This window comes from Camelina sativa, chromosome 4 (genome assembly GCF_000633955.1).
Source record: "Camelina sativa cultivar DH55 chromosome 4, Cs, whole genome shotgun sequence".
Classification (NCBI taxonomy): domain Eukaryota; kingdom Viridiplantae; phylum Streptophyta; class Magnoliopsida; order Brassicales; family Brassicaceae; genus Camelina; species Camelina sativa.
In genome coordinates this window covers 21,284,548-21,311,529 of record NC_025688.1, presented here as the reverse complement: position 1 = coordinate 21,311,529, position 26,982 = coordinate 21,284,548, and the positions used below count along the sequence as shown (strand labels likewise).

General features: G+C 36.3%; 4 protein-coding genes and 2 long non-coding RNA genes across 8 annotated transcripts; all 6 read right to left on the bottom strand.

The window, feature by feature from the left end:
- Positions 270-2,052, bottom strand: LOC104781616 (lysM domain receptor-like kinase 3). Its single transcript, XM_010506331.2, has one exon. It carries the CDS (start codon positions 1,794-1,796, stop codon positions 441-443), a length of 1,356 nt encoding a protein of 451 aa, XP_010504633.1. The 5' UTR covers positions 1,797-2,052; the 3' UTR covers positions 270-440.
- LOC104781614 (mitochondrial fission 1 protein A-like) lies at positions 5,946-7,469 on the bottom strand. Of its 2 annotated transcripts, none has more exons than XM_010506330.2 (5): positions 7,284-7,469; positions 6,804-6,942; positions 6,533-6,651; positions 6,369-6,432; positions 5,946-6,240 (listed from the first exon to the last, which is right to left on the bottom strand). In XM_010506330.2, the coding sequence occupies exons 1-5, from the start codon at positions 7,374-7,376 to the stop codon at positions 6,146-6,148; spliced, it is 510 nt and encodes a 169-aa protein (XP_010504632.1). In that variant the 5' UTR covers positions 7,377-7,469; the 3' UTR covers positions 5,946-6,145. The 2 variants fall into 2 exon arrangements, with proteins under 2 accessions (XP_010504632.1, XP_010504631.1); XM_010506329.2 differs by having other exon boundaries at positions 6,533-6,654; positions 7,284-7,467.
- LOC104781613 (DNA-directed RNA polymerase V subunit 5A-like) lies at positions 9,876-11,683 on the bottom strand. Its single transcript, XM_010506328.2, has 4 exons — positions 11,382-11,683; positions 10,454-10,630; positions 10,252-10,365; positions 9,876-10,163 (listed from the first exon to the last, which is right to left on the bottom strand). Exons 1-4 carry the CDS (start codon positions 11,631-11,633, stop codon positions 10,038-10,040), a joined length of 669 nt encoding a protein of 222 aa, XP_010504630.1. The 5' UTR covers positions 11,634-11,683; the 3' UTR covers positions 9,876-10,037.
- On the bottom strand, positions 13,536-19,773 carry LOC104781612. 2 transcript variants are annotated; one of them, XR_002037753.1, is made up of 22 exons: positions 19,712-19,773; positions 19,518-19,613; positions 19,280-19,339; positions 19,077-19,168; positions 18,861-18,889; positions 18,713-18,767; positions 18,480-18,625; positions 18,327-18,403; positions 18,132-18,223; positions 17,926-17,954; positions 17,756-17,820; positions 17,522-17,665; positions 17,386-17,445; positions 17,188-17,279; positions 17,062-17,090; positions 16,909-16,971; positions 14,860-16,818; positions 14,556-14,786; positions 14,284-14,452; positions 14,020-14,198; positions 13,865-13,906; positions 13,536-13,767 (listed from the first exon to the last, which is right to left on the bottom strand). It is a non-coding gene; the product is annotated as an uncharacterized LOC104781612 (long non-coding RNA). The 2 variants fall into 2 exon arrangements; XR_002037752.1 differs by having other exon boundaries at positions 14,020-14,180.
- On the bottom strand, positions 19,854-21,085 carry LOC109132617. The gene is made up of 6 exons (XR_002037629.1): positions 20,862-21,085; positions 20,690-20,764; positions 20,498-20,600; positions 20,286-20,354; positions 20,083-20,149; positions 19,854-19,990 (listed from the first exon to the last, which is right to left on the bottom strand). It is a non-coding gene; the product is annotated as an uncharacterized LOC109132617 (long non-coding RNA).
- LOC104781610 (uncharacterized protein At5g39865-like) lies at positions 21,996-23,657 on the bottom strand. The gene has a single exon (XM_010506327.2). The coding sequence runs from the start codon at positions 23,400-23,402 to the stop codon at positions 22,188-22,190; it is 1,215 nt and encodes a 404-aa protein (XP_010504629.1). The 5' UTR covers positions 23,403-23,657; the 3' UTR covers positions 21,996-22,187.

Genomic DNA, 26,982 nt, shown 5'->3' with positions numbered 1-26,982 from the left:
TGTCGTCGATCAAAATCTCAAATGTTTTAAAAGTTAAATAGTAGGGAAGAAGAAGTCAGAAGCTTATTAGTAGACATGATTCTGATAACACGACTCTAAAGCAGATTCCATTACCTAGTACCAACCTTTTCTTCATCGTTTTGACGTTTGGAAACTTTGATATGGAATTTAATTTCCAAACAGTGTAACTAGTAGTAGTTTTTGGTCTCTCTTTTATGCCCCCACGAACACAAATAATTAAAAAAAAAAAAACTACATAGTAGTGTTACTTACTCTTCAACAATCAATCTTCAAACCAAGAGATGTCGTGATTACAAAACCAAATCAATCATTAAATCGGAAAATTTTAAAATAATCCTACTTTCTTAATTAAATTAACAAATATACAAATTTTGAAGAAAATAAAATAATAAAAATTGGAATAAAAAGAAGATTCCCATTCATCTGGGAGCGAAGGAGACGGTGATATCAGTTGGCCGTTTCATATTCGCCGACCATTTCTCCGATTCCAAATACAACTGTGATATTTTCCCGGCGACTCTTCCCATCTCCGGTCTATTCACCTGATCCTCCTCAACACAATCCAACGCCAACCTCGTTAATTTCTCCACCACCGTCACTGGAAACGAATCCCCCAATCTCCCATCCATCCACCTCCTCACTCTCCCTTCTCTATCCCCATCCCCGTCCTCGATCGCCGCTCTCGCCGTTTCAATCACCGACGTCCGTTCGAAATCTCCTGTGGATTTATCATACCTGTACTTCAACGGCTCCTCGCCTGAGAGTAGCTCCAGCATCATGACTCCGAAAGCGTACACGTCTGATTTCTGCGTCGCCGTTCCAGAATTTTGAAACTCCGGCGACATGTAACCTCTCACCCCTTCGAATCTGATCGCTCTGCTATCGGATCGCCTCGAGTTTCTCGATTCGTCTCTCTCCGGCGTCGTTTCGTCTGTTTCGCCGCAGAGCTGCGCGGTTCCGAAGTGACAGATCTTGGCGTTGAAATCAGGCTCCGTCACGATCACCGCCGAGCTCTTGATGTGGTTGTGAACCAAGTTCTCGATCTTTAAACCGGTCTTGTTGTGGATGTAATCGAGTCCGTGAGCTAGATCCGTCGCGATTTGAATCCGTGAAGTCCAATTAGATAAAACTGTGAAATTAGGGTTCTTAGGGTTTCTCAAACAATCAGCTAGAGAAGCTCCGTTGACGTATTCGTATACTAAGTAGATGTGATCGCCGGAAACAGAGGCGCCGAGTAGATTGATTATGCTCCCGTGGTGGCTCCGGCAGATATCTGAAAGACGATCTCTAAGCTCTTCCGTGACGATTCTTCGTCTAAACTTTCTCTGGAACACAACTACTTCTCTGCCTCTAAGATTGCAACGCCACGAGGCTTTGGAGGAGGATGAAGACAAGCGATGAGCTAAGAAATTGTTGGTGGCCGCACGGATCTCGGAGACGTTGTATATGTGAGGGTTCTCTGGTAAAGATTCACGGAGACTCGCGAGAGATGTTCGACTAGCGACTGAGGAGGAGGAGGAAGAGGAGGCGCCGGTTTTGACTGTTCTGTTGGAATTTGAGGTCGTTGTTGTTGTTGTTGTGCCTGAGGTGCTCGTTGATGACGGAGTCTGGTGGTGGTGGTGATGCCTCCTCTCTGATTGACTCGATCGTGATCGTGATCGTGTTCGTTTTGGCTCTGAGGCATTGACTCCCATTTTGGTTTTGCACATTAAGACAAAATTCTTAGTTCGAATTTGCGGAGTTAGAGTTAGACCTAGAAGAAGATGATCAGACATTAGACGGCGAAGAAGAGAGGCGGACACACGGAGACCAGCGCATTGTAGATGGCACGGATGTAGGCGTATGATACCGGACACGGAGATAGGCGCATTATAGCGAGGCACGGATGTCTGAATGGAAAAGTCTTCTCTTTTTTTTTTTTGTTGTTGTTGTTGTTGTCCTCTATGGGTTTGGTCTTTGTTAGATATTTATATTAAGATTAATTAAAAAAACTCGAAATTGCAGTTTTATCTAATTTTCCAGGTCGAATCTATGAGAAAAGACGGCGACTTTCATAAAGAAACCTCTTTGACTTTAACATACACAAACTTCTTTAATAGTCCTAATCCGAAAACTTTTGAGTTGGCCTCGGCATGCGTGGAGAGATAAATAATACTACTACTATTGGTTAGTGATGTACTACTTTAGTTATGTAGATCTCTTAAAGACAGTGGTGGTTTCCATAAATCCTGTTCAAATTCCACTTCGTAGGGGAATTAAGCAAAGCGTGGATTCCAACGAAAAGAGATATATGGAATTTAGCCAAAAACTCTTCCATTGATGAATGAAAGCACTATTAAATTTGGATTCGATAACAAATCTCTACCTTATCTTGTCAAATCCCTAGCTATACTTGAATATAACTATAACATATGACGTGTTAAAAGAAAAGAATAAAACTATGACATATACAAAAATAAATTGTTTTGGAAAACAAATCTACCTTAACCGATCGGATAAACGGGGGGAAAGCGGCCACGGAGACCATAATGTGAACAACACACTAGAAAACTACAAAATGCTGCAAAAGTGTTTTCTGTATAAGTGACGTGAATGATGACATCGTTTCATGATGATTTTACCTCTTTTTTTGTTCTTCTAATATTTTACTTGTTCAAAATTATTAATAATAAATGCCGACAGAAAAAAAAAAACGATAAATTTAGGGTTTTCCTAGTCTTTCATGTGTAATACTATACCATGTATCAACCCGCACTATGTTCGAGATAAATCGATTTAAATAAAATATTCTAAATAAAATTATTATTTGAGATTTAAAATTCATTTGTATAAAATAAAATATGTAAGTAAATTTTTTTTTCGTTTATTCAAATTTGCGTTTATTTTCTGTAAAATACGTTTCACCGTGAAATATTTAAACTTGGAAATTTTTTTTAAGGTAGTCTAGAAAGTTTTGATATCTTTTTGTGTGACTAAAAATCAAATTCACATATTTTATGTCATTATTATCTATATTACTATACCATCAAATAGATAAAGCAATATTTTAAACTAATTGATTTAATTTAAACTAATCATAAGTTTAAAAATGTAATGAGAAAAATGATAAAAGTGATAAATAAATGAATAATTTTTTTTCTTGTTTGTGAAATGTAATTTACTTTTAATATGTAAATAGGTTACGAAAATGATAATTAAATGCATTTTTGGATTTAATAGTTGATTAAATCTTTTATTTTCAAAAACTAATAGAAAAAACAAATTATTATTTGAGATTTAAGATTCGTTTGTATAAAACAAAATATGTAAGTAAAGCTTTTTTCGTTTATTCAAATTTGCGTTTATTTTCTGTAACATATGTTTCACCCGTGAAATATTTAAACTTGGAAAAGAATTTTAAGGTGGTCTAGAAAGTTTTTATGTCTTTTTGTGTGTCTAAATATCAAGTTCACATACTTTATGTTTCACATTATTATCTATATCACTATACCATCAAATAGCTATATCACTATACCATCAAATAGATAAAAAACAATATTTTTAAACTAATTGATTTAACTTAAACTAATCATAAGTTTAAAAATGCAATGAAAAAATGATAAAAGTGATAAATAAATGAATAATTTTTTTTCTTGTTTGTGAAATGTAGTTTACTTGTAATAAGTAATTAGGTTACAAAAATGATAATTAAATGTATTTTTGGATTTAATAATTGATTAAATCTTTTATTTTTAAAAACTAATAGAAAAAAACATTGATTCATAATATTTCAGTGGCATATTTATGTAAATAACAATGAGAAGTAAAGACATTTATTAACCAAGATACATAAGCTATGTGAGTGCCACAATTTAGAGTTTGCGTTTTTGTGAAAATGCTTCTTTTAATATATAGAGGATTTAGCATATTTTTAGAAGATAATATTTACTGCTCATTAGCCGATTAGTTAAACATTTATTGATTCAACACTGTGCTTCAACCTTGGCGTTCGACACTAATTAAGTTTTAGTTGAACCATTCGTTTACGTTGTCTTTTTCTTTTTTGGTGCATATCGTTTACGTTGTCTCTGAAGTAATTATTACACATGTAACTTTCCTAGCTTGAGCCAAAAAAAATTGCTACTAGGTGCAATTTATCCATATTTTATCCATTCACGTGATTCGGTGATTGTGATGTAATTCCCTAATTGATTCGTTGAATATTCCCTTGATCATTAAAAATTACGACTACAACCAGTGTGTCGCCGTAGAGAATGTTCTTCGTAGTATCTATTGTTCACTTACAATTTTATAAAATATATATACAACTGTGATTTGTATATGGATATTTATACTTAGAATAAACTGTATTATTAAGTGCAGGGCCGGCCGACTAACTTTGTTGCCTAAAGCCAAATTTTTTTTTTGTCCATTAACAAACATTGGGAAAAAAATGTTACAAAATCTGCTACTCCCAAGGTTCAAACTGTGACACTGAATGAGAGTAGAGGAGGTACTTAACCACTGTACTACTGAAGCGTTTTCGAAAATAATACCCCTTAATTTGTTTATATAATTTGGCACCTAAAGCCCTTGTTTTGCGAGCTTTAAGTCAGGGCCAGCCCTTATTAAGTGTATATGGCATATGGGGGACAATGGGGACTGAATTTTTTTCTTATAGAGCTGGGATTAGATACTACTTGCAGGTTTTTTGCCGACCACAACGTTACTATAAATTCGAGATAAACAAAGAAAAACTCTTTCTTTTTTTTTTGGGCAAAAACAAAGAAAAACTCAAGCCGCCAAACAACAATTGACATAAACATATAAGCTTGATTATTGTCTCCATATGGATCATCCAACGAATACGGTCGCATGTAAGTCAACCCTATATACTTTGTGTTTCATGACTTCTAACATACACCATGTTATCTAATGCTGTTAATTGGGATTATCTTCAGACAATCTGAGACATTGTTTAACTGGCACAAACTAATTAGTACAACGTACGTAACAGATGAGATACTTTAGTGAATGCATGACACTCTTTTGAAGGATATTCTCCAAAATCTAGTTTTTGAATTGGAGTTAAGATTTATCTGAGAGTTTTTGGTAGGAAACAAATGTCCGAGGTAGCAAACAAATATGATGGAGATGTTTTTTTGGTTGGTGGTGCCTAGCTAAAGACAAAAGTCAAGGAAGTGGTGAAAACTCATCATCGTATAAATTCTTAAAACACTATATGTTCTGCAACTAGTAAATGAAATTATACACTACTTGCGACTGCGAGTACTACGGTTAATGCTTCATTTTTGAAAGTTTAGCTCAAAAGTTCAAAACCATTTATACCTTGATTTGTTTTAAATATAGTTTATGCATTATGTTTTCTGAGCTTAAATATGTATACGCTTGACATACAAAATAGTTTTATTTGGTTAATTTTTTTGGTAATGTGTAAAATGCCAAATTCAAAAAGGAATTTAATATATATATCTTTAGTTTTGTGTTATATTTGACAAATAAAGCTCATACATTTTTAGAAAGAAAAAAAAACTCATTTTAGTGGTATTTTCATTGACTTTGGATATCATGATGCGTGTGTTTCAACTTTATTGAATTGTTATTGTCTGCTTTATAGATTACCTTTCTTATTTCAAATTCAATTGCTTCTGAAAGAAATTAGGAATTAGAATTACGAGTTACGATTTCCATGATATCCCCAAAAGTCTCAAATTTGGTTGTTCCCGGTGCAATTAAGAAGTAGATACTCCAGTGAAAGCTCAACTTTGATTGAGTTTGTAAAGAAATCAGGGTTTAGGGAAAGAGCTAAAGACTTAAGAAGAAGAAAATTAAAAGCAATAGAGAGAAATCAAGGAAGCGTTGACTGTGTAGTGTCGACTTGGGATTATGCCCCATTTACTAACTAACTCGTGTCAATTTGAGAATTGGAATTTGAAAACCAAGCAATATCACATCAAAGGAGAGGTGAATATCCAACTCAGGCTTCTACATATTATAAAACTCTAAAGAGTTATTCAAATTGTGAAGCAACAAGCAGTGGAAAACAACAGTTTTGTCAAAGAGAAAACTTGTAAGAAAGTAAGCTGCCATTGTATGCACAGAGAAGAAGTCATGATTGTGGTGTTCATTTCTTGCGAGACATGGCCGCTATGATACCACCAGCTATGAGACCTACGGCTCCAAAGGCTGTTGCTGCGATGCCTATCCCTATAACACCATCTGAGAATATATAAAAAAAAATACCACCATTAAGTAACTCTGTAATTCAACTCAGACTCTGTTACTAAATATTTGCAGTCTCTTCTAGAACTATCATTTCATGAGTTTAGGTTCGAGGAGTAGCTTACCCTTTGTGATTTTGTCTTCAATGGCCTTCTTAAGGACCAAAGCTTGTCTCCAATCAGCTTGCATCTATCAAAACAAACCATCCATCAAAGAGCAAAACAAGGTGCATACATATATACAAGCACGAGCTGCCTATAAAGAAAAGAGTTAGGAAGTGGATAAAAACCTCGATACAGCGGTCGACAAGGCGCCTGCTCTTTGAGTAATCCCCACTTCTGTAACATCCAACAGCAAGAAGATAGATCTTCTCTCGCTCCTGTAAAGGAGAGGCACTGTCTTCCAGAGCTGCTGCAACAACAACAACAACAACAACAACAACAACAACAACAATTTTATCAATCTACACTCTTGTGTCAAAAACCATTGATAAAGTTTTCAGCCAAACCAAATCTTTCAGGACATGGTTTTCACAAAATAAAGATAGGAAGCATTACTACCTTCAAGCATGGCAATTCCGCGTTGCACATCTTCGGTCTGACGGGAATGAACAAGAGCCCACGACAATCGCATTAAGCACTCTTTCTTACGATCTTCAGGGCCAGAATCTGTGGCCTCTTTAACCTCTCTTTCACATCCCTACACATCAATCAAAAACCACAGAGTTTTTAGTTGGTGAAAAAGCCTATAAAAGTTTGAAAGAGTACACAAAGCTATCAAACGAAAACCATGGGAGTAACTAAAGTTCTAAAGCTCGATTTCAAAGTTCTCTCGAATCAAAAAAAAAAATCAAAGGATGGGGCTAATCTTCGAGAAAGCAAATCTGATTTCAGAAATTGGCAAAACAAAAACAGTTCTAAATTTTCCCCAAACAGTTAGTGATTCCATTTGCCTACAAAGAGATGGTTCTTCGTCTTCGGAAACATAAGGCGGAAAAAAAAAAAAAGCGAACACATGAGGAGGATTAGAGAAAAACTTACAGCGATGACATCTCCGTCGCACCAAGGGATCTTTTCGCTGCCAGTGAAGAAGGAACCGACGGAGTCAAAGAACTGTCCGATCTTAGCATCCATTGAAGGCGATTTCTCGAGCTTTGATTAATGTGAGACTTCGTTTCTGGCCTCTCTCTCTCTCTTTCTTAATACTTAAGGAGAGAGTTTTCTTCAGGAGAAAGTGGACTTGCTGCCCAAGCTCAGGGAAACTTACCGAATATTATCAACAAGACCCCTCTATTTTTAGATTTTACCCAAATGTATCCCATATCTTCTGTTTAAACCCATTGGAACAAAATCTTAACCGATACGACTGCGAATTACTTCTTTTTAAGATGGTTATATATTACTCAATCAAGCAATTTGGATAGTATGTTTTTTGTTGCCTAAAATACTAAGAAATAGGCAACACATTTCACATTTTAGTTTGTAATTTCTATCTATATTATTATTTTTGAAATTAAAATGCCGTTGAAGTTTTGATTATTTAATTTGTTTTATTTACAACATTAACCCCTAAAACAATTCCATAAATAACATTGTAGAGAAACTCAAATACTAAACTTTCTTAAATTGACCAACATTTGTTACATTTATTGTCATAAAATCTTAACAATATCTATACATTCCGATTTTTCCAAAAACAACTCTACCCATTAAAGTTTTAACCCATTAAATCTCCTAAACTATTTTTATGGATGTTAGATTCTCTCAAATTTAAATGACATACAACAGATTTTCCATAACAAAAGTTTACAATCTCCATAATTATATTAACATTAATAAATTTCCTAAACCGATAATCCAATTGTAGAATGATTTGAAAACCAATATTCACAAATATTTAACTTTAGCAAGAAGACATACATTTAATTCAGTATATATTTTATTTAGAAACTGAATATTGTTTGGTAATAATATAAACAACTAAAAACGGAATACAATTAAATTTCGCTTTTATTGGTCTCGATAAAAGACTCCTTCCTCATCAAACATATTTAGATATATAAATATCAACTTCAAAAACTATACAAAACATCTACAACTAAAACCTACAACCTCATATCTAAAAGAGAAATGGCTGCAACATTTGGTTTTTTGAGAGATGTCCGCCCTTACAAGACGGCGTGGAGGGTGCAAGTGAAAGTCCTTCACTTGTGGCGTCAATACACAAGCAGCGCTGCGGAAACCTGGAGCTGATCTTGGCACTGTAAGAATCACANAGAAACTGAATATTGTTTGGTAATAATATAAACAACTAAAAACGGAATACAATTAAATTTCGCTTTTATTGGTCTCGATAAAAGACTCCTTCCTCATCAAACATATTTAGATATATAAATATCAACTTCAAAAACTATACAAAACATCTACAACCAAAACCTACAACCTCATATCTAAAAGAGAAATGGCTGCAACATTTGGTTTTTTGAGAGATGTCCGCTCTTACAAGACGACGTGGAGGGTGCAAGTGAAAGTCCTTCACTTGTGGCGTCAATACACAAGCAGCACTGCGGAAACCCTGGAGCTGATCTTGGCACTCTAAAAATCACACAAAAACATAATTTCCATTATTCTTTTTATTATTCACATGAATCTTACTATGCTGCTTTAATCATTTTAGGAAACGAAAATCCACATCAGTCAAAAAAGACATGGTTAGACAGTATGTTTGATTATTTTGATTATTTTTTTTACGCAAAACTTATTTTGATTATTATTTTTTTTACAAAAACTTATTTTGATTTTGGTGAGACAGGTTGACATTAATCTCATATAGGGAGTTAAGTGGAATTGTTTTTTTTTTAAAACACTTTTAGATGTGTACAAGGAGATAAATGTATTACTAGACTATACATATACCACACGAGTTAAAACTTTGAAAACACTACAAAAATCCTAGTACTTTGAATACTTATATCAAATAGCTGTAAAATTTTATATTTTTAAAATTAATAAAACAATAATAAATTAATAAATAAATACAATATAAATTTTAAAATTAAAAATATTGTTCTGCGGTGTACCCGGGTTAAATCCTAGTTGTCAACAATATTTGAGGTGACATTTTGTTTAATTTAAGAAAAAAAAAACAAAACATAACAGAGGTTATATAAGAAAATACAAAGACTTATAAGAACTTCAAAATAATCGGAGAGATTTGCTGAAAGCTTGCCACTTCTTAAAATTCTTTGGATCAAATTCAAGAGTTTCTTGTTTTCTTCCTCTGGTGATTCTTCTGCTACAGTCCCTAATTGGTTTCACCAAATTTTTTAATAGCTTCTTCAGACCTGATTTTCGTCGGCCTTGGCAAGCAGGAGCGGCTGTATGTATTGGGTAATAATCATCATTAAAGACCTCAATGTACATGAGAGAGAACCCGGATGCAGCAGATAGGCTTCGACCAAGCAAGGCATTGTTGAGGTGAGCCTCGAAAGATAACCGCTCGAATCGATCCATTAATGAGCTTTGATTGTCCTCGAACCTCTGAAGAAATGGTGGAGTCGTCTCCATGGCTTTTTGTGTTCTTTTGATAAGCTTGAAGTTACTGCTCTTTGTACGGAAAGACATAAGTGGAAATGTTGTCAAGAACAAGCAAAGGATCATTTCTTTGTTAACTTTTTCTTGGGTTTAAAGCAAAGGATCTTCTTCTAGTCAAGGATTAAAACACAAAACCTTACAAACAAACAAGTTATTTTTTTTCTGAAAAATAACTACACGTGATGGCTTTTGTTGATTTCTTCACCATACACATCGGTAAGCAACATGCGATTCCGTGAGTTCACCTCTGTAATTCACCTTCACAACTTGTCCTTTCTCTAATCCGTAGTACCTTACGATCGCATCTTTCTTCGAAAGCCGAGGAAGCTATTAAAAGTTCGTTTTAGAATGAACGGTTAGAAGGGTGAGTGAGAAGAATGTCTTTTAGTAAGCTCCAAGCAAGTGGATGATGTACCTGTTTTTCCTCGATGCTGAACTTCTTGAGAAGCGCTGTCTTCTCTTTATCATCCAGAACCTGATGTCGTAGCTTCAGTGTATGTTTCGTTATGTTGACTAGCAGATCGGTTATCTTAACAAGACAGTAAGAAAGAAGCTCTCGATGTTAACATTTTCTAAGTTGTACCAAACAGAAATTAGATTAGGGATGAGATACAAACCTGGAATATTTCGACTTTGAAAGAAAAAAGTTCGATGGCTTTCAAGGCTTGATTGGTTACATGGCTTTGCAGAACTATTATCAGCCCGGTTATTGTTCCTTGGCTAAGCACATCCGCTGCTATACTGCGGATTGCGTTGACTTTAACCATGCCAGCACCACAAAAGACAATCTTTATCTGACCAAGCAAAATCACAAACCCGCTTGAACCAGAAACTTTTAACCGTTTAACCAATAACACACTCTTATTATATCCAGAGGATTACTATGAGATATCTGTCTATATGCCATAAAACAAGAAGCAACATGAGCTGAAAATAGTGTAACAATCTATCTATGAAATCGGACTAGTTATAAAAACAGGACAAGCATGCCTATGACTATGATGAGCATCCCAAAAATCAGTGGCAACATGATACTAACCAACCAACAGAAAAAAGATTGAGACTTTCAAAAACATCAACTTAACCGTTTCTTATGCAGTTTTATCTCACTCCAAAATCAAATTGGGACTTGTAAGCTATATCACATTTGACCATGCTTTAAAGGGTGGAGAGATTAAATCAAGCACTCCGTGACAATACATTGTAAACAATCAGAATGTTCATAGCCAGAAACAGAAGTCTAAGAATCACTTGTCACTTGTTAAATCCTTTACCAGAAGAAAAAATCACATAACAAAGTCTCAGAAGTCAAACGGATGAGGCATACTACTTGACAAGGACCATAACATATTTAACTTTAGTAATCTGAATCCACAAAGTAGCAACGCCAACTTCAATTCGAAGACAAGCAATGAAAAGAATCCAAATTTGATAACACATCCATCTTCTTCACAGCTAAAACAGTAAACCCCACAACATGCAAATGCAAAAAAAACCTCTAGAAATCGAAAAAAAACAAAGCGAAAGCGAAATGCTTTGATTAACCTTTTTAGAAGAATTGGAGCGGTGTTGAGCTGAGATATGGAGACGGTCAACATCGGGACGGTCGCCGTAAACAGTTCGAAAATCGTGGAGGGAGAGATTGATATCTTCGGGGGAGACTTCGTAGCCTCTGTCTCGGAGCATCTCGAAAGCATTTCTCCGCGCAAGATAGTATCTGTGAGTCTCTTCACTCGATGGATCCACGTATTCGCTCAGACACGGACGCGGAGCTGTCCCGTTCTTTTTCTCTACCATTTTTTTTTGTCTTTCCTTATCTGAGCAAAACAGAGTACAGTGATGGGACTTAAAGCGACTTTAAAACGATGCTGGGACATAAAAGCGACTTAAAACGACGCCGTTTCCATGAGTTGAAAAGTAATTTTCACTGACTTGAGATTTTGTACTGATATTAGCCATTAAAAGCCAATGAGCTAGCAGGTCACATTAGTCAAATTCGATTATGTGGAACTTTAGATTTTTTTTTTTTTTTGAACACAACAACTTCCGTTAAAAACTTAAAATCTCAAAAAGGAGGGATGTTCTTACAACTTAGCATTAAACGGTTACAAGAAAGATAAAGATAAAGACTACATGAGTCTTCCAAAGAGATGCACAACCTTGAGGAGTTTGCAAAAGGTGAAAGATCTTTTGGTGTCTTGTAGGATTCAACTTTGAAGGCAAGCTTCAGGAAATCCCTAACCAAAAGGTGGTCATACTTCGCTCTTACGGTAGACGCATTGGAGCTTTTGAAAGTGTGCTCCATGGAGGAGACTAAGGGGTGAGATGGTTGCAGAGTGGTCATGGCGGTTGAAGAAGATGAAAACGGGGCTCTCATTGGGAGGGTAACAGGCGGTAACAAAACAGGTGGGTCATCCCTCTCATGGCAATGAAGGTAAATGAATTCCACACAAAGCTTGTAATCAGTTTGTTCCTGGACTAGATCAACATACCCAAGTTTTCTATCTAATGGTGGTAAACGAAGTAGGGGTTTAAAGGGTTCAAAGATAGTGTTCAGGCAGGCTGTCGGATCAGATTCAAAGATATGTCTACACAATGCAAGCATCCGGACAGGGTTAAGAGACTGACCTCGATAAAATAATCTAAGAAGCAACTTTGGAGCCACCGATGTTCTGCTACCGAGAGAAACTCGTCTTGACCAAGCAAAGATAAGCGGTACTTCCATAGAGATGCAAAAAAGTTCATGATTGGGTTCAGGAGTCGGGTGAGGCGGATAGACGATGCTGGTGAAGGCAAGGTAACCCCAACATTGTAACGGTGGGGTCATAATGCCAAGCTTCACCAAGCAGTCTTCCTCAAAGAGATCATCCCTGGAATCACATTGAACTCTACACAAAGGGTTCTCAAGCAAATTAAACGAAGTCAATGTTCCGCTATCGAGGGAATCTCGTCTTGACCAAGCAGATAACACCGGTACTAAGCAATTTGATCTTGATATAAAGCAAGTATAGGCGGATCGAGGGAGATTCCAATGCAGGGATGCATCATAGCCTAAGTAGAGTAAACTATCTACCAGGGTTCCAAAGTAAGATTGGGGAGCAAACATGGGCCAAAGAGATATCGAGGTTGGGACAGAAGCAGCCGGAGTTATGATGTTCTTCGTCAAGATCTTTAAAGGCTCCGGCATCAACACAGAGCTCCCGTCCAGCTGCAGCCAAGTAAACCACTTGGAGAGAGGATATAAATCCGAGGATCAGTGAGATGTTATGGTTGACTGTGGAAGAGGCCAGATCGAGAGATTAACACCAAGGAGATCAGGCCATTCGGGGGGTTGAGGGGTGAGTTCAGGTAGTAGGGTACTCAGTCGAGTAGCTACGCTGAGAGAGGAGAGTGGATGTAGAGGAACGATGGACAGTGGATGAAGCTGATGCATAGCCGGAGCAGAGATCTGAATTCTCAAGAGGACTCTGATGAAAAAACCAAAAACACAAACGAGATTTGCAGACAGAAGTAGAGAGGGATCGGAGATACTGAGAGATTCCGACGCCGGCAAGCCGGAGCTCTACCAGCGTCGAAAGATGATGAGATGAGCAGCGCCTCGATTATCGTGTAAGAGCGAACTACGCACGTGAGGCTGTCTATATACTTTAGATTTTCTTTTTCTTTTCTTTTTATTGATTGAAAGCAATTTTCTCCATAAATTTTTCTTAACGGAGTTTATTGGGCTCACGAGCTTATTTCAACAAATCCAAAACCATTCTGACACAAGGTTATATATACTATGTCTTGGCCACATCTAGCAAATGAACTTAGGCTGACTGTTTCAGTATACAGATTTCAGGACCGCTTCTTTGCCATCTCCTCCAAGGAAAAACACCAAAACAAACATGCCTCGCTCTAGGGTAAATTAAATCATTGGCTGGAAGCCATCCTGATTTAGAGTAAAAAGGTAAACCACAATCACCTCTAACAGTCACCATCAAAACATGTTACGAAGTCGTCAGATCTTAAATAAATATTCATCAAACCTTCTTTGAATTACTTATCAAAGTGGTCATGCTCGCCAATACCTGTTACATAAATAATCCACTCAGCTTTCTTTTCATTAAGCGGATACCTAAGCCAGACAGTAGCTAACATGTGTTCCCCAGTCAAAAACACGGTATATGCATAGAACTTCAACCTTTACTGTGTAATCGTGTCACCACCGATGATAGGTGATCTTAGATGACCAACATGCAATTCTTCTGCAATGTTGGGAGAGTAAAAATTAACCACGACTCTCTTAACAGGAAGAGTAGGCGCCCATGTGTCACTTCCATTGATAAGAATATTCTTAATGCTCTGCAGGGATTAGACTCTCTTAATTAGATGTAAAATGACCGTTTGTACAAGTGAGCAAATACACAATAGGAGTACCTTGACTTATGTTACTGATTAGGTTTACCTGTCGATGGACCAAAGACGTTGTGTTATAGGTAAAACCACCATCTATCTTGACAAGCATGAGTGTGGTATTCAAGTCTTCAATGGTAATAACACCATCATCAACAATTTCTTCAATCAGTCAATTCCTCAATCAGGGTAGTGATATCAGGTTTGTAAAAGCTTGTTTCCTGCCACGAACCAAGGTATTTTACATTAGTAACTCATCCATCTATCTGTCTTCCATTCTGCTTTTTAAAAAAATATACAAGTGAGCAAAAACAGAACAAGAACCTCGACCATATAAATAGGCTGATAAATCCGGATCCGGTAACAGAGCATGATTTCACCGACTCAGAAGCAGGGGGATTTGAATCAAAGTAAGAAAGTGTTAACAGAGAAAAAAAGAAGAAGATTATACTACAACTACGAAATAGGAGCATAAAAAAGACCCAAGAAAGAAACCTGCTTGCTCTTCTGGAACCCTTTGGTTTCACTATTGACCACACACGCATTACACTGTCACTGCAAACAAACAACAACAGTATGAGTAAACGAAAAGAAATTAAAATGTAATCGAAAGAGAAGATGGGAGAACCTTTGATGATCTCTAAAATTTTGATATGAGCCGACTTTGATCTAGTGATTGGAGTCGTGATTGGAACTAGAACAAGAGATTTTAAGAGCTAACTTCCCTTTAACCCAACTCTCTCATCGAGAATTAGGTTAATTGTTGGAAGCTTGAAATTCTCATTAGCATAAGAGGGTTCTTATATAAAACCTTACACCGACCTATCTCTCTATTAAAAGTAAATTATATAAACCTTAAATCTAATTAAAAAAGAATAATACCATAATTCTAATAATCATATCAAAACCTAATAATCATATCATTACTCCCCTCTTCCACTTGAAGCTTGTCCTCAAGCTTCAGCTCATGGCATGTCCTCCTCTTCAATTGGTTCATCGTCTTGATTAGCACCATCATTGACTACCGTGATCTGAAAAAGGACTGGTTTGCAAACATGCCCTCGGGTGAAGAATTCATCACAGTTGAAGCAGAGACCTTTTGCTCGTTGCTCTTCCATTTATGCGGTGGTCAATTTCTTCAAAAATAGTTGTTGAGGAGCCGGTTTCTCTTCTGTTTGTTGGGGAAACTGAGCTTCCTTGTCTTTCCCACCCTTGGAGCTCTCACGATTTCCCGTCCTAGGGAACAAGATCGAGTGTTTAGCTATTGGTGCCAAATGTCCTCCAAACGTCTGTGTCCGCTTGTCATTATCAATCTTGTATTCATTATCTTGGGCATATTCCATTGCTTCAAATATTGTCTCTGGCCTCAAATACTCAACTTCTTTTCTCAAAGAATCAGTTAAACCCACACAGAACTGTCATAACTGTTGATCACCTGATAGCTTCGTTCGCCTTACCAAACATTCCTCAAACTGCTCACAATACTCATCTACTGTTCCTATGTGTCGTAGGTTACTTAGCTCACCCATAAGATTTACTGCATCTGCTCTGCCAAATCTACTTTTGCAGATTTTCTTAAACTCTCTCTCCAACCCAGTCGATGTGTAATTAACCTTCACAAATTGATATACCAATGATGTGCCTTATCCGTCAACACAAAGGTTGCTTGTCGCACTTTCGCATCATCGTTGTATATTCCTTGATCCTCAAAGTAGTCTTCACACTTCTGCAGCCACTCAACAGCATTCGTTGAGCCATCATATCCCGGAAATTCCATCTTAGATGGTGGAACTATGATTCTCTCAGCCTCCCTTCCTCCACTCTCTCTTCCTTCAGCTCCACTTTTCCAAACAGCCCCCTTGTGTTCCCTAAGGTCTCCCGTCATGTGAGTCGATCTCTCCTCTTGTGGAAGTTCCCCAATGGGCCTCACCGACCATTCTCCACCTCCATCTTGCAATCGGTGTCCATGTTCTCTTCCCATAGATCGTTGTGCCCAAGGACCACCAGAGGAAGTGCCTTTACCCTCTCCTCCGTTAGTGTTGTTATTTTTTTCTGCTTTAGAAACCGATGATGTGTCTTTTTCAACCTCCTCTGCTTCCACTCCCACCACCGAGGCCAAAAAACGAATTTTACCCAAGGCTTCTTGCTTATCGGCTTTTATAGCTTCCCTGATCTAGGTTCGCTCTTCACGAACTTCTTCCATCCTTTACTTATTTTGCTCTCGCTCCTCCTGTTGGTCCGCTTTTATGGACTCAAGGGCGGCTTGGTGTGAGTTTGAAGTCTGGTGGAGTTCACCCAGGTCAGCGTGTAGACGTTCGAACATCTTCTTAACTTCCTCAAATTGTGATGTGGTCATCGCACCTTCTCCGATTGAACCGGCTTGCTCTGATACCAAGACGATATGAGCCGACTTTGATCTAGTGATTGGAGCCGTGATTGGAACTAGGACAAGAGATTTTAAGAGCTAACTTCCCTTTAACCCAACTCTCTCCTTGAGAATTAGGTTAATTGTTGGAAGCTTGAAATTCTCATTAGCATAAGGGGGTTCTTGAGTTGACGTTTTTAGATATCCCCCAAAATTTCCTTCCTGTTGTCAACATGACTCGATCAAAAAAATATCATTTATGAAAATGGAGGAAAAGAGAAGATATTATGGAAAAGAAAAAAGAAGACTTACAGTTACAGCTACCATGTTTACCATCGGGAGAGTGTCTTTGGTTGCCCAAGCCGTGTAAGTGTCCTAGTTTACAAAACGAAACAGAGAAATTAGTACAAGTAGCTAACCACAGACGAAAAAATAAGAGAGAAACGGGAGAGATTAAGTTGATACCTGAGCGAGGCAGGTTCTGCAAATTCAGACTGCGAGTACAAACACAAAAACAACGTCAAAATATAAGAGAAAATTTGATGTAAAAAGACCATGTGTACCAAGTGGGCAAAACCACAAGAGGAGTACCTTGGCCATATAATCAGCAGATACATCGAGATCGAGTAACAGATAATGATTTCACCATCTCTAAGGCAATGAGATTTGATCCAATGGCCTATCTGAAAGAAACAAAAATAAACGGGGGAATCAAAGCAATAAAGAGTTAACTAATAAGAATATACTACAAGACGAACATAGAGCATACAAAACACCCAAGAAAGAAACCTGCTTGCTCTTCAGGAACCCTTTGGTTTCATTACTGACCATACACCCAATACACTGTCACTGCAAACAAACAAAAACAGTATGAGCAAACATGAAGAAATTAATATGTAATCGAAAAACAAAACGATGGGAGTACCTTTGATGATCTCTGAAAACTTTGATATTAAGCACCAGAGGCAGCAGCAAAGGCAGGGTGGATCCACATCAATTTTACCTGGAACTGGACACATTAAAGAGCTTCTTGAGTTGCCTTTTGTAGATTTCCCCTGAAATCTCCTTTCTGTTGTCACATGACTCCATCAAAATTTATCATTCGTGACACGAAAAAAGAGAAAATACTATCAATCAAGACAAAAGAAAAAAGACTTACAGTTACAACTACCGTGTTTGCCATCGAGAGTGTCTTTGGTGGCCCAAGCCGTGTAAGTGAGAGTCCTAGTTTACAAAACGAAACAGAGAAATCAATACAAGTATTGGCTAACCACAGTCGGAAAACGAAAAAGAAAAATGAGAGAGAAACGGGAGAGATTAAGTTGATACCTGAGCCAGGCAGATTCTGCGAGTTCAGACTGCAAGTACAAACACAAAAACAATGTTAAAATACAAGAGGTAGATATATAAACTACTAAATTAACCCGTAATAGAGCAGCCATATAAGTTGTGTTATCGGTAAAACCATATAAGTTTTAAAAAGGAGATAAAAACTGATGTAAAAATACAAGAGAGCAAAAACAAAACAGGAGTACCTTGGCCATATAATCAGCTGATAATTCCAGATCCAGTAACAGAGCATGATTTCACCATCTCAGAGACAGGGTGATTTGATCCAATGGCCTATCTGAGAAAAAACAAAAAAAAAAGGGGGAATAAAGTAATAAAGAGTTAAATAAGAAGAATATACTACATGAAGAGCATAGAGCATAAGAAAGACCCAAGAAAACCTGCTTGTCCAAGAGCAACACTACGCTTGCAACAACCCTTTGGTTTCACTATTGACCATACACGCATTACACTGTCACTGCAAACAAACAACAACAGTATGAGTAAACATAATGGAATCTAAATGTAATAAAAAAACAAAACGATGAGAGTACCTCTGATGATCTCTAAAATTTTGATATTACGCACCAGAGGCAGCAGCAATCAAGGCAGGGTGGATCCACATCATTTTTACCTGGAACAGGACAAATAAAAGAGCTTCTTGCGTTGCCGTTTTTAGATATCCCCAAAAATTTCCTTCCTGTTGTCACATGACTCAATCAAAAAATATCATTCATGAAACAGGAGGAAAGAAGAAGGTATTATGGAAAAGAAAAAGAAGCCTTACAGTTACAGCTACCATGTTAGCCATCTAGAGAGTATCATCCGTGTAAGTAAGATTCCTAGTTTACAAAATGAAACAGAAAAAATCAGTACAAGTATTCACTAACCACAAGCGGAAAAATAAAAAGAAAAACGAGAGATTAAGTCGATACCTGAGCCAGACAGATTCTGCAAGTTCAGTCTGTAAGTACAAACACCAAAACAAAGTCAAAATATATGAGGTAGATATATAGACTACTAAATTAACCCACCATAGAACATATATATCAGTTGTATTATAGGTAAAACCACAGCCTCTCTTAAATAAGAGATAAAATGAGATGTAAAAAGACCATATGTAAATGTGAGCAAAAACACAACAGGAGTACCTTGGCCATGTAATCAGAAGATAAATCCAGATCCAGTGACAAAGCTTGATTTCACCACCTCAGAGGCAGAGAGATTTGATCCAATAGCCTATCTGAAAAAAAAAACAAAAAAAAAAAACGGGGAAATCAAAGCAATAAAGAGTTAGCTAAGAAGAATATACTACAGGACGAACATAGAGCATACAAAAGACCCAAGAAAGAACCTGCTTGCTCTTCAGGAACCCTTTGGTTTCATTATTGACCATACCCGCATTACACTGTCACTGCAAGTACGAACACAAAAACAACGTCAAAATATAAGAGGTAGATATATAAACAACTAAATTAACCCACCATAGAGCAGCCATATCAGTTGTGCTATTGGTAAAACCACCACCTCTCTTAAATAGGAGATAAAATCTGATGTAAAAGTACAAGTGAGCAAAAACACAGCAGAAGTACCTAAACCATATGATTAATCAGCAGATACATCCAGATCCAGTAACATAGCATGATTTCACCATCTCAGAGGCAGAGAGATTTGATCCAATGGCCTAGCTGGAAAAAAACGGAGGAATCAAATCAATAAAGAGTTAACTAAATAATAATATACTACAGGACGAACATAGAGCATACAAAAGACGCAAGAAAGAAACCTGCTTGCTCTTCAGGAACCCTTTGGTTTCATTATTGACCATACACGCATTACACTATCACTGCAAACAAAAAACAACAGTATGAGTGAACATAAAGGAATTAAAATGTAATCGAAAAACAAAAAGATGGGAGTACCTTTGATGATCTCTGAAATTTTGATATTAAGCACCAGAAGCAGCAATCAAGGCATGTTGGATCCACATCAATTTTACCCGAAACTGGAAACATGAAAGAGCTTCTTGAGTTGTCATTTTTAAACCTCCCCTGCATTCTCCCTCCTGTTGTCACATGACTCAATCAAAAATTATCATTCATGACTTGAAAAAAGAGAGCGCATACTATCAATCAAGAAAAAAAAAGAAAGACTTACAGTTATAGCTACCATGTTTGTCATCGAGAGAGCGTCTTTCGTTGCCCAAGCTGTGTGAGTGGGAGTCCTAGTTTACAAAGAAATCAAAATACTAAAAGACGAAGAAAAAGAATCAAAATAATAAAGAGTTAATTAAGACAAAGAAAAAGAATATACTAAAAGACGAACATATAGCAGACAAAAGATCCAAGAAAGAAACTTACTAGTCCAAGAGCTCGAACAACACTGAGCTTGCAAGTTGCAACAACCCGTTGGTTTCGTTATGGACAATACTGCAAACAAACAACAACAGTATGAGTCAACATAAAGGAATGAAAGTTTTAATAGAAGAAGGAAGAAGGGAGTATCATTGATGATCTCTGAAATTTTGAAATTAAGCATCAGAGTCAGCAGCAATCAAGCACACCAATTTTACCTGGAACTTTGAGTTGCCGTTTATAGATCTCCCCTGAATTCTCCCTCTTGTTGTCACATAACTCGATGTGGACACATGATAGATTTCCCCTGAATTCTCCCTCCTGTTGTCACATGACTCGATCAAAACTTACCATTCATGATTCGAAAAAGGAGAAAATACTATCAATCAAGACAAAAAGAGAAGACTTACAGTTACAGCTACCATGTTTGCCATCGAGAGGAGCGTCTTCGATTGTCCAAGCCGTGTGTAAGTGGGAGTCCTAGTCTACAAAACGAAACAGAGAAATTTAGTACAAGTATTAGCTACACCACAGACGAAACAAAAAACAAAATACAAAAAAAAACGAGAGGAATTGGTTTACCAGTGAAGAAGAGATTAGGGCACAGACAGAGGAATTAGTTTACCAGTGAAGAAAACATATACGATTAAGCAACATCGCCGGAGAAAATAGAAGAAGCCGGCTCTCTATAATAGGGATTTACTTCTCAGCAGGATAGGTCGGTGATGTAGAAAAATAGAAGATTCGCTACAGGCTGTAGCCTACAGCACCATAGACGAAGAAGAATTAGTTTACCAGAGAAGAGAGATTAGGGCTAATAGAAGAAGACGGCTCTCGACTTCGACTTATTTATACGTTAAGTAGTCTTTCCTTTTTCCTTTTTCTTTTTTTCTAAAAAAATAAAATATTCTTATTACCTTAGTTTTTCCCTTTTCTTGACGTAACTTCCCTTTTTTTTTCTATTTTAATTAAAAACCAAAAAAAATATCTTCACATGTTTCCTTTTTCTTTGGCAATTTCCTCTTTTTTCCTAAAAAATTAATTCTTATCCTAGTTCTGTTTCAGGTAGTATTTTCGAAACGTTCAACTTTCCATTTATTTTCTTTAGTTTTGCACTTTTGTTTTTGTTTTTGTTTTTTTTGATTAACACAAATTAAATATATATTTGTACCAATGCAAATCTTATTTTTAGACCACTGTATTTTATTGATCAAATATATTACAACACATACAGCCCAAATATACAAAAAAAAAAACAAAAACAGTCCAATAGAAGAAGCCCAAAGTAGAAGATAGATTTAAGGGGACGCGACAGACGATTGTGATGAGCGCGTTGGTCCACACCACAGCCCTCCGCTGCATGAGACTCTTAACTCCGGTTTAACCGAATACATCGTCCGAAACTAAGCCAAACAATGAATCGTCTTCGTCTCACCGATTGTACCAAATCACGGGTTACAGGATAACCTCAATCTACTACTCTCATCCGGACAATGATCCAACGAAATCGGCTAAAATAAATCACATAGATTCGAGAACGTATAAACCAATGAGTAAAAATTGTTCTTGCACATATTTTTCTTTGACAGAAACCTTTCAAACAAAACAAACTATTCTTTCATTATGCTAATTACTAATAATCATGTACTTATAATAATATAGCAGTAATAATCATTTAGTTCATAATGTTAAAAAAGGATGAAGAGCAAGAACATATGGAACAAAAGAACACAACTCATAAGAGAGTAGTAATAATAATCAAAGGCTTAAGTTAAGCCACTTACTTATTTCAATATACAAATACTGACCAAATATTACATCTTTAGTCAACAAGATTCATCAACTCTTTCCTCTTCTTCTCTTGATAAATTCACATCATCAATCAAATCTAAATCCCATACAACTTGATCAAACACAACACCCACGACAACGCACCAATCCATTCTCATTGCATTTAGGACATCGCTTGAACCGTTCATCTTCTTCTTCAAACACTTTGGTGCTACCATCACAGTTAGTACAAGGCACAAACCTTGCATCCCCACAGCTCCGGCATGTCCCCAAGCGTTCACAAGCAGGGAAACCTTTCAACATCTCTGCTAGTTCCCCACCATCGTTAAGCTCCATAATCTCCTCAATGCCACCAATGTGAGTTTCTCCGATAAACACCTGAGGCAAACAAACCGGTTTCTCAGCTCCGCCAAGCACACTTTTAAGCTCTTTCCTGTATTTGGAATCCATGGATATGTCACGCTCGTCTACAGTCACTTGAAGCCCTCTCAATATCGCTCTAACGCAACAGCAATCCTCGTATGTCTTTCGAATACCTCGGAGGGATGTGAAGTAGAGCACAATCTTGTCTTCTGTTCTCGGTTTAACTTGCGATGGAATCAGTTGACTAGAGGATACAGACTTTGGTGCTTCGCTGATTAAGATGGACGGATTTGGATTCGATGAAGGGCTACAAGAGAGGGATTTTGTAGGTCTAAGAGTGTTGTTCCTAGTGTTGTTACTTAATTGTTTAGAAGACAAAGCTTTCTTGTAAGAAGAGACAATGCTGGGATCTAAATCAGACAGAAACGATTCTTCAGACAAGTGCTTCCATAGAGGTTGCTTTGGTTTATAAGACAACGGAACCCAATCTCCATCGTCTTCTTCGATTCTCACAAACTCGTAAGACTCTTCCAATTTCGACGCAGACCCACTTAAACCCGGGTCGGGTTTAGAATTGAGACGCTTACCAGGTTTGGGGATTTCGAATTCGAATTCGTCGTCTAAGCCATCCATAAGCTCCCAAGTGTTGATGACTGAGTCAGGAGAGACCGGATCTGGTGCGTCCTTCCCGGCGACTGAGATACGAGGTTGGTCGGAGACGTTTTTGGATTCGTCGAGATCGATGAGGAGAAGAGAACCGTACGATGTAGACGTGAGGGAAACGAGGTGGTGAGTGTCGCCTTTTCTAGCAGGAGGATGGTGAACCAACGGCGTCGGAAACGAGAAAGCTCTCTGCACCGCCGGAGAAGATGAGCCGGAGCCATATTTAGTCGGCGGTGAAGAGAATCTAGCGGATGAAGACGAAGTAGAAGAAACGGAAGAAGCGGTCTTTGAAGTTGAAGAACCCATTATTATTAAAAGTTTCTGATTTGGTTTCTTCTGAGATGTTTTTGGTTTGTGGGAAATGACAGAGAGAGACTAGAAAAGAGTTGGGTGGAAGATAGCTGTCTAGGGCAGTTGGAGGTGGAAGATGGTGAAAAATTTAATGGTAGAAGAAGGCTACGAACGATAGATAGATTAGCTTGATGTTGATTCTTTCAGAACACCCAGTTTTTATCTATTTGATTTTGATTGTGTAACGAAGATGAAAACAATTCCAAGAACCTTCGTTTGTGTGTAAGGGCATCTTTATAGGGGAGCAGTTTTGGATTGTTAGAGTAAAAATATTATGATAATAATATAAGATTTTTTTTTTTGTAAAATATAATAATATAAAATCAGTAGTTAAGATTTTTTGTTAAAAAGTTAGTTATTTGGAGAATATGTGTTTAAGATAATAAGATTTAATAATATAATATTCTTAAATATATTACAATTATAAAAATTTATAAAATAATATTTAAATTGTAAATTTATAAAACTTTTACTAAAATTCAAAATACAATACCAAATTTTTATGAAACAACAAAAAACATTAAAGATAAAAAAAACATATTACTTAATTAAAGCACACAAACATTTTATTTAATTAATATATAGTTTAATGTCCAAATTTATTTCATATATTCTCAATCAGATCCTCTTTTAATTTGTGAAAAATTATTTGCAAAAAATTGTATCTATTTACAGCTTGCCACGTCAGCTTAGAACTGATCCTACATCAAGAACTAAAAAAAGTGTTTTTAGCCACTATTCATTATTTTTCTATTTTTTTGGACTAAGAACACCTCTCTCATGTTCTTCCTATAAAGATGGTCTAAGGCCAACAATTTATAATATTAAATGAGACACGGTCTTGTTAAATGAAAAAAAAAAAATGTCATGATCTACATAACTGCAAAGCCTTTATGATTATTTTAATTAGTACTAAACCAAAGATGGGAGAAAATAATACAATAGTTGATCAAATAAAACTATGACTTGTCTGTTTCTAAAGATTTTTTATAATGTTTTTAGTTTATTATTTTCATAGCATTTAGTTTTGCATTTCAATACTTTCTAGATTACTTTTGTTTACAGAAGAGATAATAAAGTTATAATAATAAAAACCAAATTATAAAGCAATAGTATCTTTAAAATAAAAGTTGGAATAATAAATTTCAAGATAGGACCTAGACAGAGTATTCACGTGAATAATTTAATCCTTGACTTTAGATAAAGTTTCCATATCTGTATCTATTAATTTAATGTATTGAACTTATTCTTGAGTTGATTGAGAATGGAAGCTACATTGTTATTTTTTTTTTTCATTGTGTTTGATCTGCGCATACGTTTTCTTTTCCTAAGACAATGTTTTGCTAGCTGGTACTATTTAGTTGACTAGTCGTTGTAATGTTTTGAGAAAGAATATGAAAAGCTGTAGATTCATATATTATATCCTCCCCACGAGAAAGTAAGGTGTTTTGCTGTTACATCTTGGCATTATGTAACTTATGTTAATGTACTTTAAAATATGATGTTCAATGCAGTTTAGTTATAATATCTCAGATTTTAATAAAAATGATTTAGAAAAATAAATACTAATTGGACCACATCTTAATTTTTTGAAAAATATTGGACCACATTTTTAATTTTAAAACGTCCAAGTTTAAAACACTTAAACAACACAAAGACATGGGGAAAAAAAATTGAATCGCACAAGGCAAACTCCTTGACGATTCCTTTATTTCTTTTGGTACTTTGCTCTTTGTCTTTAACTCTTTTCAATAAGAAAGGAGAAAGATTCGACATTCAAAACCTCACACTTCAAACTTCAAAGGCTATATATGCCTATAAATGATATAAGGAAGATATGCATAAGACAAAAAAAAGCTACTGAAAGAGGAAAGCTCTATAGTAGGCCTGGGCATTCGGTTAACCATTCGGTTTCGGTTCGGTTGTATTCGGTTTCGGTTATTTTGGATATAGTAATATAGTAACCATTTGGATATTTATGAAATTTCGGTTTAGTTCGGTTCGGTTTCTTTCGGTTCGGTTTCGGTTTGGTTATTTAAATAAATAACCATAACTAACATAAATTATATTAACATTAACCAAATAAACCAAATATAACCAAAACTAACCGAATATAACCAAAATTAACCAAATATACAATAACAAAAATACAAAAAAGGGAAAAATATTGATTCAATTTTACAAAATAGTATTTAACTTTGTAAATTCAAAATAATAACATTTACATATATTGATTATTTAAAATATTTAATTGTTTTGAATCTAGAAATAATTTATATTTTAAGTTTATTTTATAGTTTTGCATAATATTAAGTATATAATATTTGATATCTTCTAGGTTTTCGGATATTTCGGTTAACCATTTAATTGTCGGTTCGGTTCGGTTCGGTTTCGGTTAGTTTGGATATAGATTTTTACTAACCATTCGGGTATTTGAAGAATTTCGGTTCGGTTCGGTTTAGTTTTTTTCGGTTCGGTTTCGGTCGGTTATTTGGTTATCGGTTATTTTGCCCAGCCCTAGACTCTATAGTTTTAGACTTTTAGTGGTGAATCTTATGTGTGATTCTTCCAAGCAAAAATAGGCTACATGATTCGTGAAATTGATAGAACACATTGTTTTTAACACGTATGAGGTCACTTACGATATTACAACTACTATACACCTAATATAATACTGCTCATCTCTATCCCTTTCCCTATGCCAAAATGTGTGTGATACATAAAGTGGAGCAACAAGCAGCAATTATCGTAGTGTAAATCTTGCCTGTGTATCGCCAGCAAATTCAAAGTGACGTGCGCTCACCTGCAGTATATTGCCCTTCCTGAAATCAGAAAGGCCTGAGCGCCAAACAATGCTAGTAAGCTAAGGAGAAAAAAAAAAAAAAAGATAACAAAAGGTAGTATCCTGGATTCAACATATGCATATTGGGACTTATAAAACATGATCTCAGGAATGTTTTTGGTACCGCAGAAGTGCTATCACTTATGTCGGCATTATATTATCATGTGATCGAAACACTTCCTAGAACTGTTTTCCATCACAATCACTTAAGCCTATGTAGATAATATCACCAAAGCTGATTTGCACTTTTTTTCTGTCTCATATAGAGAAAAGAGAAATCAATCTGAGGATATGAATGATCCTGAGCACACTCCTACTCAACACAAGAACACACAAACCAAAACAAAAACCACATGTTGATTTTGCTGAGTTAAAAATCTCGACTTTGAGATACCCAAAATCGGAGTTCATGAGCCAAATAAAAAGGAAACAAGCATCATCAACATCCATGGAAACCATAAGATATACAGTCTCATATATGAAACAGAACATTAGTTACACAGACACACACTGAGTGACTCATACACAGATACTACGTCACTTCCAAGTCGTAAAATTGTTCCCTTTCCGAACAAATATGATCTATCTTGTTGTCTTCTATTAACCCCAAACTATACTCAATTTTGGGGTTGTACCGTGTAAGGGAATTTGAAGCAACTCTAATCGAAAACAACACAGAGCCAAGAAAAAAGA